Consider the following 13046-nt stretch of genomic DNA (forward strand, 5'->3'; position numbering starts at 1 on the left):
CGATATATAGGGAGTCATAGGTTCGATTGTGAGAGCTACTCGACGCATACCTCCTTGCGTCTGGGTAGTCAATCAGCACTCGGAGGCCATCACAGTTATAGTATCCAAGTACCGGCCGAACCGTCTGCTCTCCGCCGGGGGATTGACTGCATCAAGCGCCGGTGGCGGTTTAAATCTCAGCACAACGGTAGGAACATCGACGTAGCGATCTCGGAGTGGGCCATTGCTAACGCACAGAGGGTCATCTAATATAGACTTTTACCAGTCCGGCTACGAAAAAGAAGCTCGCGCCGCAGAGCAGAGATCCTGTCCGGTCGATGGCCGTCTTTCCCCTGTGGACCAGAAAGGAGGGCTTTGGGGTCATTAGCATTTTCAAAGGTCCTAGCGAAACCCTGTATATCGAGAATGACAGGATCCCGATTGGATCCACGGCTTATTTTACGAATCAGCCTGATATGGTAGTTCGGGGATACTATGGGCAGGAGATCCATTAACAGGATTCATCATGCCTTGTGCTGTTGTACCGTGTCGGCGTGTCACTGCTGAAGGGTTTTTTGTTTACTTTAGCTCTATAATACTATTTAGGATGATCTCTTTCTTCTTGACTCTCTTGGTTTATACTGGGATGGATGGCTATCAGGTATCAATATGCTCAGTTAGGGCTTAATTATATACAAACTACACTCACTATTCACCAGTTCTTTTTTTTTCATATACGTGGTGGATGGCAAGTAAACGTTAAGTTGAGTATTAATGTACTTGTACTTTTTTTTCCTTATTACTTTTGCTTTTACTTTCTACCTGGCCAATGCACACTTTGTAAAGAATCAGATGTTCTTTGTATTGTAGCAAACCCAATCTACCATGATAGAAAGGCCGCTCAGCTAAGTACATCCATCCATCCATCTCAATTGTGCGTTCTGTGGAAACATAACAAGTCATAAGTAACAAAGTAACGACAACGCTGCAGAAAACACCATGCCAGTAAACAAGTCCATCTCGCCCAATCCAGCTGGATGATGAGGAGCAATACAGTCAAAGGACGCATGCAGTAGCTACGATCGAGTACCCTTTGGGCAGCAGTACTGGTTCTCCTTTGCATCTTCTAACGAACCTAGAGCACAGGGGGGGGATCAGCTACACAGATGCCGTTGTAGCAGTAGCCACCCTGGCAATCACGGTCGTTGTGGCAGTTAGGGTCAGAAGGAGCACGAGCCTCAAACTGGGGTGGAGGAGGGTCTGCAATGCAGATACCATTGTAGCAGTAGCCACCCTGGCAATCACGGTCGTTGTGGCAGTTAGGGTCAGAAGGAGCACGAGCCTCAAACTGGGGTGGAGGAGGGTCTGCAATGCAGATACCATTGTAGCAGTAGCCACCCTGGCAATCACGGTCGTTGTGGCAGTTAGGGTCAGTGGGAGCACGAGACTCAAACTGGGGTGGAGGAGGGTCTGCAATGCAGATGCCGCGGTAGCAGTAACCGCCTTGACAGTCACGATCGTTGTGGCAGTTAGGATCAGCAGGGGAGCGACGGGCAAAGCGCATCATTGGAGGAGGGTCTGCAATGCAGATACCATTGTAACAGTAACCGCCTTGACAGTCACGGTCGTTGTGGCAGTTAGGGTCAGTGGGAGCACGAGTCTCAAACTGGGGTGGAGGAGGGTCTGCAATGCAGATGCCGCGGTAGCAGTAACCGCCTTGACAGTCACGATCGTTGTGGCAGTTAGGATCAGCAGGGGAGCGACGGGCAAAGCGCATCACTGGAGGAGGGTCTGCAATGCAGATGCCATTGTAGCAATAGCCCCCCTGGCAGTCACGATCGTTGTGGCAGTTAGGGTCAGTGGGATCACGAGACTCGGGGTGAAGAGTTTCGGTGAGGACAGGACGAGAGCGGACACAGATGTGGCTGACGCAGACGTGACCCTTGGGGTTACTTTTGCAATCATCATCGGTGAAACAGTCCATGGGGATGAAGTCGATGGCTCGCACGGTGGAATCGTGGTCATTGTCTATGGGAAGATTCGAGGTTGGGTTCAGTTAGAGATAGGCTTGTCAGTGTAGCAGGGAATGAACCTTACCACGTGCTTCAAGAGCATCAGATATACCAGAGGCAGAGGTCCATGGGTGGAGGATGTCGCTGACCGCGAGGGATATGAAGAAGAGAAGAACAAGGAGCTTCATGTTGGAAGTGTGTGGCAGATCGGAAAGGGTTGATGAGATTCGTAGAATGGCGAGGAGGAGGCGATAAATGAGAGGAAGATGGGGAGAAGAAAGAGAGAAGAGAGGAAGAGGATGCAAGAGAGCAATCTTTATAGACAAATAAGCGAGGTCTGAATTAGTCTGTTATATCTCTTGGTGAATAGCATCATGAAAAACTACTCCAGGGAAACAACCTGGCAGTGAATAAATATAGGATTTGCGCATATTCTTTGTTCACCTCAGAAGAGATGGGGGCAGAAAAGCTGAGGTCTATAAAGAATTCTTTCACTAAATTATGTTGTTGTATGTGGTGGTAATCAATGCAGTATAATCCGGGGTAAAGTGGTGGTGATGGCCTTTGAAGGCATACAAAGAACACTCCAGATCCAAGACTAAACTGATGCAGGTAAGCAATTCTGAATGGAATCGACAGCCTAATCCTTGCATTTCTTCGACTTTGATCCTTGTTCGAAGCTGTAATACTATTAAATCTGAATAAATGTGGTTAATAACTGTTGGATGAATGGGGGTTTACCTATCTGGACATTCTTTGAATAATAAGGGCCCTGGTTCCAATAAAGGTAGTAAATAGATGGGCATTCAGTGGCATTATATGTTCATCCCCGGATGCTTTCACCTCTAGAAGAATCTCAGGCAGGTCGTATATCCCTTGTATACAGAGTAGTATATCATCATAAAACCATTCATATTCCTTTGGATCACTAGTAAATTAACCATACCGGGCGTTAGCAGGTTCATCGTCAAACCAATCTGGTGACACTCCGTAGTTCATGACAGTGCTTTTCACTTTAGTATAGCTTTCATATGCCTCCTGTCCATTCTCCTTTCCAAGGCCACTCTCCTTGAATCCACCCCAGGGGGATGACGGGTCGTTGAGATGGTGCCCATTAATCCAGACAATCCCTGCCTCGATTTTGTCCGCAACCCGATGCGCCTGGGCGAAATCATTGGTCCAGACAGAAGCCCCCAGCGCAAATGAAGTGCCGTTGGCGACTCTGATAATCTCCTCCTCCGAGTCGCACTTCAAAATGGCAATCACGGGGCCAAAGACCTCGTTGCAGGCCAAGTCGGACGTTTCACCGGTTTCGATAATGGTCGGTTCAAAGAAGTACCCTTTGCCATCGGTCGTGGACGTAGGGTTTCCACCACACAGGATCTTCCCTCCTTCTTGCACGGCACGAGACACAAACCCTGCACATCGTTCCACGGCCGCTCGAGAGATAACGGAGCCAATCTGGGTCATCTCATCAAACGGGTCACCGACCCTCAGTGCTGTTACTCGTTTCACCAGCTGCGCCCTGAAGCTATCGTAGATGTCTTTGTGGACTAGCAGTCGGCTCCCTGTTACGCAGGTTTGCCCGCTAGCAATAAAACTGGCGAACAGCGCGGCCTTCACGGCCTTTTCCACCTCAAGACTCGGGAAAAGGCAAACGGGGGCCTTTCCGCCAAGCTCAGCCGTGATAGGGATCATATTTGCTGCAGCAGATGGCGCAATCGCCTGGTATGTGGCAAGGCCGCCTGTAAGGTCCATCTTGGCCAGGTGAGGATTCTCACACAAGTATTTCCCCGTTTCTCGGCCGTATCCGCCCAGAATCTGCAACACCCCATCGGGAAGACCAGCTTCTTTGAAAAGTGGGCCCAGCTTCAAGACAGATAACGGGGCGAGCTCGGATGGCTTGACGATAACCACGTTCCCCGCTGCCAGGGCGGCTGCGATCTTCTTGGTCGCGATCAGGAGCGGATGGTTGTATGGGGTGATCTGGGCGACAACACCCAACGGGAGACGGGTAAGTGTATTGACTACGGGGCCTTTGAACGGGGTGACCCGACCTTCATGAACACGGGCCAGCGATGCAAAGTATTCAAGCCATTCGGGGATCCGGGCTAGCTGGGCGCGCATTTCACGGATGGGTCGGCCGGTCTGACGGGTTTCCAGCTCGACGAACTCGGGGATACGAGCGCGGAGTAGGCTTGCTGCTTTCGACAGGATTTGGCATCTCTCAGAGGCCTCTGCGCGGGACCAGGTTCCATTGTGGAATGTTTTCCAGGAGTCTGCAACAATCTTGTCCACTCCTGCTTTGGGGGTAGAGTCGATCGTCGCAATGAGCGTTTCGGTGGCGGGATTGAGAACATCGACCCGAGCCAACGTCGGGGAGGTATATGTTCCATTTACCCAGCTTGATACATGCGGTATGTCTGCCATTTTGGCAGCTATGTGCGATGTGCTTTCACTTGGATGCAGTTGGAGCTGGAGTTTTAAGAAGCAGTCGGGGGAAACCCCGCAGATAAGATAAATCGAAGCCCAAGATAATCTTATTTCGATCTGATCAGAGATACGCATAAAAGAGAAAAAAAAGTGAGCCTCATACAAAACCAAGATTGATGGAGTATTAATCACATTTGGATTCCATCTTTATATTATCTGATCATATATTAATCCCCGTATGTATAACGCCGTATCCAAGATATCCAGTTGCGCACCTTTTCCATCTATCTATTCTGGGTCTTAAGAATAATATTCATGTACCTGAGCAAGTTACTCCGTTAGACACCGGGTTCCCATTCCAACCACAAATCGGATCAAAAGATTGAGTACTCACATGCCCATTCCAATCAACGCCATCACAATCCCTACCACGCTGGGACGTGGCACGACGTGATTGCTCGACGCCCACCCTAGGCCGACAATAATGCATGTCTTGAGCTGGCCGACCACGGCTCCGCTGACGGCACCAGCCGCATCGACGATGTAAAATTGGGAGAGATTGACGATGCATGCAAAGACACCGCTCTATTAACCCTGTTAGCTAGAAATCGAAATCAGAGAAGGGGGGATGGCCTACTAGCAAAATCAAACTCCACATAGACGGCGATATCGTCGACACCACCGGGGATGTCTCCGTCCACGGAATCGCACACAGTAGCAGACAAGCACTGATGGGCGCCTGGTTGAGCAGCAATTGCATGCTGCTGAGCTCGTAGCGCTTATGGTAAACCCCGATCCATACAGCGTAAATTGAACTCGCACAAACCCCGGCCAGGGCAAAGACAACCCCCCACGCGGAGGTGGTACTCCCGTTGTCTGCAGTGGGGAGCGAATCGTAGTAGGTCACAACCCCGACTCCCACGCAGAGAAGCGCGAGGGGCAACATAGCCGCCCGGGGGATTTTGGCGCGGTAGCACATGTAGTTGAGCAGCGCGACGGTCGGAGTTAACAGTAGTCGGGCGAGCTGATGGAACATGACTGAGGAATAGGCGAGCGACAGGTTCTGAAGGACGACTTGAATGCACATGGCCGCTGCGATGGGGATGATCTGGATGACGCTGATACCTTTAGGCACAAAGACGCCGAAGCAGCGTCGCGATGCGATCCAGAGTGTAGCGCCGGTGATCGAGAAGTGGTATGCGGCGAGGGAGATTTGGCGGTTGCGAAAGGAAATGTCGGACATGATGGATTTATTGGTGAAGACCTTTCAGAGTGTTAGTCGACGCTGGTATCTCAACCCCGAAAAAAGGAAAAAGGGGGGCTTACAATTCCAACCGTAGAGACGATATTCAAGGCGGTCCATAGGAGGAATCGATTGTTGCGACTTGGAGACTCCTCATTGACTTCTTCGAGGGGTTTTTCTTTGTAGTCATACTCATAGTCTTGCTTCTCCACAGAGGCGTCTTCAACATCGGCAGCGGCCAGGGAGGAGGAGGAATTGATCAGGTTGGACTCCTCATCGTGGCGTTCCGACGTCGAGGGTGGATAAATCATGGCGGTGGTAGGACATCCATCACCGCAGTAGCGGACATGCTGATGGTCTTAAAGTAGAGATGGAGAGACACCAGGGGCCTGTCCACCAGTCAGCCGAGTTACATAGAGAACCAGGTCGAGAACATCACAGCAAATGCAAGCGAAGGAGTTGGATTGGCTGGATGTTACCCAAGCATTGCTTACATATCACATTTTCTCTGACAATCCTGAAAAACGCCAAAAACGCCATTTGGTTCTAGGTAGACTATCGGAGGAAGTTGGCTTTTGACGGTTGAGACTAGACTGACTAGTAGGTCGCAGTGGATCCGGGGATGGTACGGAGTAGTTCGGAACTACAACTATATACAGGGGACATATGTAACTGGGCTTGACTTGACCTGAGTGAAGCTACCGAGACGGTTACATGTTCTACGGAGTACTTGTACTCAATCCATGGTTATGCTTAACTCGAAAAAAAAAAAAAAAAAAAAAAGATCCTCGGCTTACACCTGCAAAGTATTCTCGTATTTCGCATAGGGAATTCCCACTAGAGGTCATACCCGAGCCAATGACCAATTCAAAATTCACTAGTTTTGAGACAATCACACAAGATATCCTCTGGGATACTCCAAATCCCGCAGTCGAATTTCGGGTTTGGACCACGGGATAAACGACGTGTTCCATTGGGAATATACCGTCTCCTCTCCCGCCAGGAGCCGGTTCAGATTCATCCGCGTGCTATACATGATATTCCACGACTCTGCCTCCCGGTACTCGCTGCTCGTGTAATTCTGAATATCAGAAGAACGTGAGGCAGGTCCCGCGGGCTTGAAGGTCGAAATGATGTTCGGGTAAACCCCATAGCATCGGATTTGCTCGCGGCCACTCCAGCCGCCACAGAGATCGCTAAGGGAGGTATCCACCTCGACACTCCAGTCTAAAGACAGAGCCGCGAGGATCTTCCGTGCCCCCTCGTACGTCACCGCATATCCATACATGCAGCACCCTGATCCTGCGCGATACACAAACCGCGTGGAGTCGATCGAATACTCAGGGTGCTTACTTTTCCAGCTGTCGGTTGGGCCAATCTTATCGTCCCACGGACCTCGACGATCAACACTAATGGTCGTAGGGTCGTCAGGGATAACATAGAGCTCGGTGGTATTTCTTTCCTGCGTCGTGGCACATCCTCCCACCCACAACAGGTCCCAATTGGTGCCGTATGGTGTTTTCCTCGGCGCCTTCTCGTTGTTCGTGAGCTTTCGGACGCCGCGCGCAAATTCCCGCAGCTGCAGCCTCACCGACACATCCCAGTCAGCGTCATCTTCCATGATTAGAGCTGTCGCATAGCGGTTCTCAACAACGCTGCAGGATATTACTTAGTCTGTATTCTTTCAGTAGTTTAAAAAGAGAGAGAGAGTTCAATTACCTCCGAAGTGCATTCATATGAGCGCGCCAACACAAAACGGCGGTGTAAGGAACGTTGGGTCCATCCAGCCTCTGATTTCTCAATTAGCACAGGGTCCGTTGATATCAGATTAAGGATAACCAACATCAGGCAAGGCCTTTTGGGACACCTCTCCCGGCCGCACTCCGTCTAACCAATCCACATTTATCCCAGAAATCGACGCGGCCAAGGTCAGAAAATCATGCTTGTCCGTGCGTTCCTTCAATCCAATAGCGTAGACATGCTCAAACTAGAAGCGAGTTAGTATACCTATACACCTGATTGAAAGACTGCAGCGACGAACCCCTAGAGTTTCGTTTCCAATGTGATCAAACACGGTGTTTTCCAATCGGGTTCGGCCCGCATGAATTAATCCTCGCGTAGACTGGTAGCCATCTTGTTTGTTGAAGAGAACAGCAACCCCCACACAAATACAGAATACGCCCACCGCCGCTTTGATCAATCTCGTATTCCACCGCGTTATCATAATGGCCGCCGAGAGTCGTGGGAATTATCGAAGCAAAACAGTGTCAACAGGAGCAGAAGGTGTCACCATCATCAGCTCGCAATTGTTTGGGTCGGAGGGGCCGTTGTCATCATCATCCTTTTGAATAAAAATCCGGACCTCTCCATGCGACCCTCCAGCACCATCTACCTGACAGGATACATTGTCTTTTGTATTCCGGATAGAGTTGGGTGGTTGAAAACGGCTCTGATTTGGCAATTACCCAAACAGGTATGTACCTTTCCGTCCATAATCCCACCAAATGATCCCACTCTATTCCGGATTCGGCATCTTCTCCACCCAACTTGGACATTCATTCCGTTCTCGGTTTAGACTAGACCCACTCCGATTTCACATGATCGACAACCTGTTTTACTAATCCTCGAGTACTTTAACTAACTAGTTAACTAGTTACCTGTCTATTAATCTCACAGTGCCACGTACTGGCTGTGATTAAGTGTGATTGGTAGATAAATCTTACTGGCTGTGGCCTTAAGATTCAGGGACAAGGGCAATCAGCAATGACGTCATAGCTGAGTTGGTGCCTCAGGACATACTCGCGTAGAACAAAGTGAGGGAAATAAAGAAGCCTTGGGATAATTCTCCCGACTACAGCCATGCTTCAGATTCTGGCCTCTCTTGCCTTCGATGCTGAGATAGCTGTCTTTCTTTCGTGGCCTGCACTGCCCCTCGCGATCGGCCTCTGTGGATCCCAGAGCTCCCTCACCTCCATCTCGCTGGCTCTCTGCTGGCTCTCACTGGCTCTCATCCATATCTTGACCCAACAATCATCCTCCATTGACGCTCTAAAACAACTGGCATCCGCCGACAATTTCGCCGCTGTCTCAATATATTTCATGCTGCCCCTCCGCTCATCGCAATGCTTTTTCGTTTATTCCGCAAAAAGCCCAACATTTCACCATCCGCCCTAGATAGTAGAATTCTGTCAAAACACACAACCCCCCCCCCGTCCGACTGAATCTGTATGATGAGCCCCTCAGCCGCCCTCGTTCAACCCCCAAGTGAGATTCATCGCGCATGGTGGAAAGAATGCTCCGTCTATCAGATTTGGCCTGCCTCATTCAAAGACTCCAATGATGACGGCGTCGGTGACATTCCCGGCATCGTCTCGAAACTAGACTATATTCGCGACATGGGAATCGACATTGTTTGGCTATGTCCGTCGTACAAATCCCCCCAGGTTGATATGGGGTACGACATTGCCGATTACTATAGCATCGCAGACCAGTATGGCACGGTCGCAGATGTGGAGAATCTAATCAAGGGATGCCACGACCGAGGCATGAAGCTGCTGATGGATTTAGTGGTGAACCATACGAGTGATCAGCACGAATGGTTTAAGAAATCGCGAAGCTCCCGGGATAATGAGTTCCGTGATTGGTACATCTGGAGGCCTCCTCGCATTGATGAGAATGGGAACAGACACCCCCCGAACAACTGGGTTTCGCATTTCCAGGGTACACAATCACTCTTCCTTTTTCCCACCTCCCGCTGTAGGGCTCAGAACTGACCTGTCGTATACAGGCAGCGCGTGGCATTATGACGAACTAACCGGCGAATACTACCTACACTTGTATGCCGTCGAACAACCTGATCTGAACTGGGAGAACCCGGCTGTGCGCAAAGCCGTTCACGATATCGTGCGCTTCTGGTTAAATAAAGGGGCGGATGGATTCCGCATGGACGTTATCAACTTCATCAGCAAGGACCAGGCCTTCCCTGATGCTCCAGTTAACGACAAAGACACTATGTGGCAATGGGGCGATAAATATTACGCCAATGGACCCCGGCTGCACGAGTACCTCCAGGAGATTGGAAGGATCTTGAATGAGTACGGTGCCTTTAGTGTAGGCGAGATGCCGTTCGTTAAAGATACAAATGAGGTGCTTAAAGCTGTGCGCTACGATCGGAACGAGATCAACATGATCTTCAGTTTCGAACATGTGGATCTTGACCACGGTCCCTGGGGCGACAAGTTCAAGCCGGGCAGCTTCAAACTTACCGACGTCAAGGCGTTTTTCGAGCGCTGGCAGGTTTTCATGTACGAGAATAGTGGCTGGAACGCGCTGTACTGGGAGAACCACGACCAACCGCGATCAATTGACCGGTTCGTCAATCCGCCTGTAGCTCTCCGACAGACATCCGGAAAGATGCTCGCTACGGTTCTGGCCTTGCAGGCGGGGACTCCTTTTCTTTACCAAGGCCAGGAGATTGGAATGGGCAATGTGCCTCGCGAGTGGGGAATGGAAGAGTACAAGGATATTGACTGTCTCAATCACTGGGAGAGGTATGTCGTCTCCTGCTTACGCGAAGCGCCAAACACATGCTTAACTGATCATATCGCAGACTCCTCAAAGCCAAACCCTTTGACACAGAGGCACAGCAAATCGCCCGGCAAGAATACCAGAAAAAGTCGCGCGACAACGCCCGCACGCCCGTTCAGTGGTCCGCGGAGCCAAATGGCGGCTTTACCAGCGCTGCCGTGAAGCCGTGGATGTCCGTCAACCCCGAATACCTACAAGTGAACGCAGCCGCTCAGGTGCAAGATCCCCACTCGCTGTACAACTTCTGGGCGTCCGTGCTGAAACTCCGCAAAACCTATGTCGACATCTTTGTGTACGGGAACTACGAGGCTGTGGATCGCGACAGCCAGGAGCTTTTCGCGTTTACCCGCACCTACAATAGCTCGAAGGCATTGGTGGTGGCTAACTGGACAGCCGGGCAGCTTTCCTGGGATGCAGCCGCCCATAAGGTTGAAGCCAAGGAGGTGCTCCTGGATACGTACGGGCCTGCGAGCGCAGTGCAGGAGAGGTTCCGCGGTGGGAAATGGACGCTGCAGCCGTACGAGGCGGCTGTTATCTTGTTGAACTAATACCCAGACCTAAAATATATTTGATGGGATTTAAATAAACAGGGGCCTAAATTTGTATCTAGGGTTACAATGGTATATATATATATATATATATATATATAATATATATAATAAATAAAATATATATATTTGGGACGTATCAGTAGAAACCTAAGGCACCAACTTCCCCTCATCTCCGTTCCGCGAGTCACACACACACACACACACACACATTCTCATCTCAACTCAACTTTTTTACATCGAATTTAGCTACAAAGTTTTATCAGATTCAATCCCAATCTACAAGCATGTCCTCTGCAAACAACAACAACCCACCTGATTCCCAATCACAACCACCACCACCACCACCACCACCACCAGAACAAGAAGAAAAAAAAGAAGAAGAAATCCCAGCACACCTAAACCCAGCCACCTACCCACGAACCCTAACGATCCCGCGCGCCAACATCCACATCTCATTAACCTACGCCCCGCTGGACGCAAGCCGCGCGCTCTCCGCGATCTCGTCCGCCGCCGCGGGCGCAAACGTGCTCTTCCAGGGCACGACCCGAGACAGCTTCGCCGGCAGACAGGTGGCGCAACTCAGCTACACGGCGTACGCGCCGCTGGCGCTGAAGTCGCTCGAGGCCATCGCGCGCGAGGCCGTGGCCGCGCACGGCCTGGCGGGCGTGTACATTGCGCATCGGCTGGGCGTGGTGCCGGTTGGGGAGGCGAGTATTGTGATTGGGGTGTCGGCGGGGCATCGCGGGGCGGCGTGGAGGGCGGGCGAGGAGGTGTTGGAGGAGTGTAAGAGTAGGGTGGAGGTGTGGAAGAAGGAGGAGTTTGTGGATGGGGCCGGGGAGTGGAGGGCGAATAGGGAGAGGGATGCAGAGGGGGGGTTGTTGGTCTTGACTGGTTCTTAAGTTCCTTTGTAGGTTTATTATCGTAGGTTATGGTACATTGCTTGGTTGGTACAGGATATGATGATATGAATGAATGAATGAATGAATGAATGAATGAATGAAGCAAGATTAATCCCTCTTCAATGGCTTGCCCTCTCTCTTCCAGTCGTTGATATGTTCCATGATCGTGTTTGTCGCGGTGTCCGGTGTATCCTGGCGTCCGATACATTCAACAAAGTCGCCCTCGGGATCTGCACTCAATCAGCAAAACTCATCAGAGAAAAGCGAAAAGAAAAAAAAAAAAAAAAAAACCCCCTTACCCATCAGATAAAAGTAAATGCTGTGGTCAACCAGGTAGTCCTCTCCTGGCTTCACATCCCGCGGCGTACTAAAGTAAACCCGGTACTGCCTGCACACATGCTTCACCTCCTCATACGTCCCCGTTAACCCGATGATATCCTTGTGGAACTCCTGCAGATAAGTCCGGAGCACTTCGGGCGTATCTCTCGCGGGGTCGCAGGTAATGAACACGGGGAGGAAGATATTCTCGCCCTTGGTGGCGGCCTTGACCTGGTCGATGATCTCGGCCATTTTGTCCAACTCATCGGGGCAGATATCCGGACAATGAGTGAACCCAAAGTAAACCTTGACATATCAGCACATCCTGCCTGTTGTTCATTCCTCCTGTCTAAAAAGGAAAAAGAAAACTCACAAAACTATACTTCCCCTTCAAATCCTCCGCCGTAAACTCCTGCCCATCCAAATCCTTCAACACAAACGGGCCCCCAACCTTCGGCTTCCCAACTCCCTTGCTCATCTCCGCAATCCTCTTCCGCTCCAACCGCTCCTTCTCCACCCGGAAGTAAATGATCATCGCCCCGCCGGTAAGCACAAAGAGCAGCGCCGCCTTCCACGAGAACGGACCGGTGGAGTTGCGGGCGCGGAGCTGGCCCATGGTCTTGGCGCGCGCGCGGACGGAGGTCGTGGAGAATGCATGTGCGGTTGCCGGTGTGGTGGTGCTGGTTATTCGGGGGATATGGCGTGGGCATTGTGAGTGGAGGGAGGCGGCGGCGGCGGTGGTGATGGGGGTGGAAGGAAATCGAGCGGCGCGGGATGCCCGGGTGAATACCCTGGCGAGAGGGCGGATGGATGAGGACATGTTCCCAGAGACTCGGAGGTGACTGGGTTAGGATAGACCGGTGCTGGGTGAGATGAAAAAGAGACGACGCTGTTGGAGTGGCCGGTTTTGAGATCTCCAGATGCTCTTTATCCGGTTTAGCGCTGTTGCCTGGGGCACCAACATTCGGAGCTATCACGTGGAAATACGGCCTAAGGCATACAACATACTTTGTAGTATAACTCT

General features: G+C 51.0%; 8 protein-coding genes across 8 annotated transcripts; 3 read left to right on the plus strand and 5 right to left on the minus strand.

Annotated features, from left to right (window-relative positions):
• Positions 1 to 10: 10 nt before the first annotated feature.
• On the plus strand, positions 11 to 494 carry P175DRAFT_0436251 (uncharacterized protein; the record flags this gene model as incomplete). The annotated part of the gene is made up of 2 exons (XM_040893791.1): positions 11 to 187; positions 255 to 494. Coding segments are annotated over 2 exons (417 nt in total), but the record flags the coding sequence as incomplete, so codon positions are not given.
• A 380-nt stretch (positions 495 to 874) lies between these two features.
• Positions 875 to 2204, minus strand: P175DRAFT_0545367 (uncharacterized protein). The gene is made up of 2 exons (XM_040900391.1): positions 2077 to 2204; positions 875 to 2007 (listed from the first exon to the last, which is right to left on the minus strand). The coding sequence occupies exons 1-2, from the start codon at positions 2177 to 2179 to the stop codon at positions 1115 to 1117; spliced, it is 996 nt and encodes a 331-aa protein (XP_040753206.1). The 5' UTR covers positions 2180 to 2204; the 3' UTR covers positions 875 to 1114.
• A 723-nt stretch (positions 2205 to 2927) lies between these two features.
• On the minus strand, positions 2928 to 4421 carry P175DRAFT_0434380 (aldehyde dehydrogenase; the record flags this gene model as incomplete). Its single annotated transcript, XM_040893658.1, has 1 exon — positions 2928 to 4421. One exon carries the CDS (start codon positions 4419 to 4421, stop codon positions 2928 to 2930), a length of 1494 nt encoding a protein of 497 aa, XP_040753207.1.
• Positions 4422 to 4814: 393 nt separating this feature from the next.
• Positions 4815 to 5978, minus strand: P175DRAFT_0435551 (uncharacterized protein; the record flags this gene model as incomplete). Its single annotated transcript, XM_040893740.1, has 3 exons — positions 4815 to 5009; positions 5062 to 5688; positions 5751 to 5978. 3 exons carry the CDS (start codon positions 5976 to 5978, stop codon positions 4815 to 4817), a joined length of 1050 nt encoding a protein of 349 aa, XP_040753208.1.
• A 490-nt stretch (positions 5979 to 6468) lies between these two features.
• On the minus strand, positions 6469 to 8239 carry P175DRAFT_0500703 (uncharacterized protein). The gene is made up of 4 exons (XM_040897007.1): positions 7709 to 8239; positions 7511 to 7654; positions 7387 to 7457; positions 6469 to 7322 (listed from the first exon to the last, which is right to left on the minus strand). The coding sequence occupies exons 1-4, from the start codon at positions 7889 to 7891 to the stop codon at positions 6560 to 6562; spliced, it is 1161 nt and encodes a 386-aa protein (XP_040753209.1). The 5' UTR covers positions 7892 to 8239; the 3' UTR covers positions 6469 to 6559.
• Positions 8240 to 8526: 287 nt separating this feature from the next.
• On the plus strand, positions 8527 to 8841 carry P175DRAFT_0531350 (uncharacterized protein; the record flags this gene model as incomplete). The annotated part of the gene is made up of 1 exon (XM_040899865.1): positions 8527 to 8841. The coding sequence occupies one exon, from the start codon at positions 8527 to 8529 to the stop codon at positions 8839 to 8841; it is 315 nt and encodes a 104-aa protein (XP_040753210.1).
• Positions 8842 to 8897: 56 nt separating this feature from the next.
• Positions 8898 to 11704, plus strand: P175DRAFT_0508729 (uncharacterized protein; the record flags this gene model as incomplete). Its single annotated transcript, XM_040898376.1, has 4 exons — positions 8898 to 9387; positions 9455 to 10217; positions 10277 to 10749; positions 11163 to 11704. 4 exons carry the CDS (start codon positions 8898 to 8900, stop codon positions 11702 to 11704), a joined length of 2268 nt encoding a protein of 755 aa, XP_040753211.1.
• A 108-nt stretch (positions 11705 to 11812) lies between these two features.
• P175DRAFT_0422849 (SCO family protein) lies at positions 11813 to 12677 on the minus strand (the record flags this gene model as incomplete). Its single annotated transcript, XM_040893112.1, has 3 exons — positions 11813 to 11934; positions 12004 to 12328; positions 12396 to 12677. Coding segments are annotated over 3 exons (729 nt in total), but the record flags the coding sequence as incomplete, so codon positions are not given.
• Positions 12678 to 13046: the final 369 nt, after the last annotated feature.

This window comes from Aspergillus ochraceoroseus (assembly GCF_002846915.1).
Source record: "Aspergillus ochraceoroseus IBT 24754 chromosome Unknown P175scaffold_3, whole genome shotgun sequence".
NCBI lineage: Eukaryota > Fungi > Ascomycota > Eurotiomycetes > Eurotiales > Aspergillaceae > Aspergillus > Aspergillus ochraceoroseus.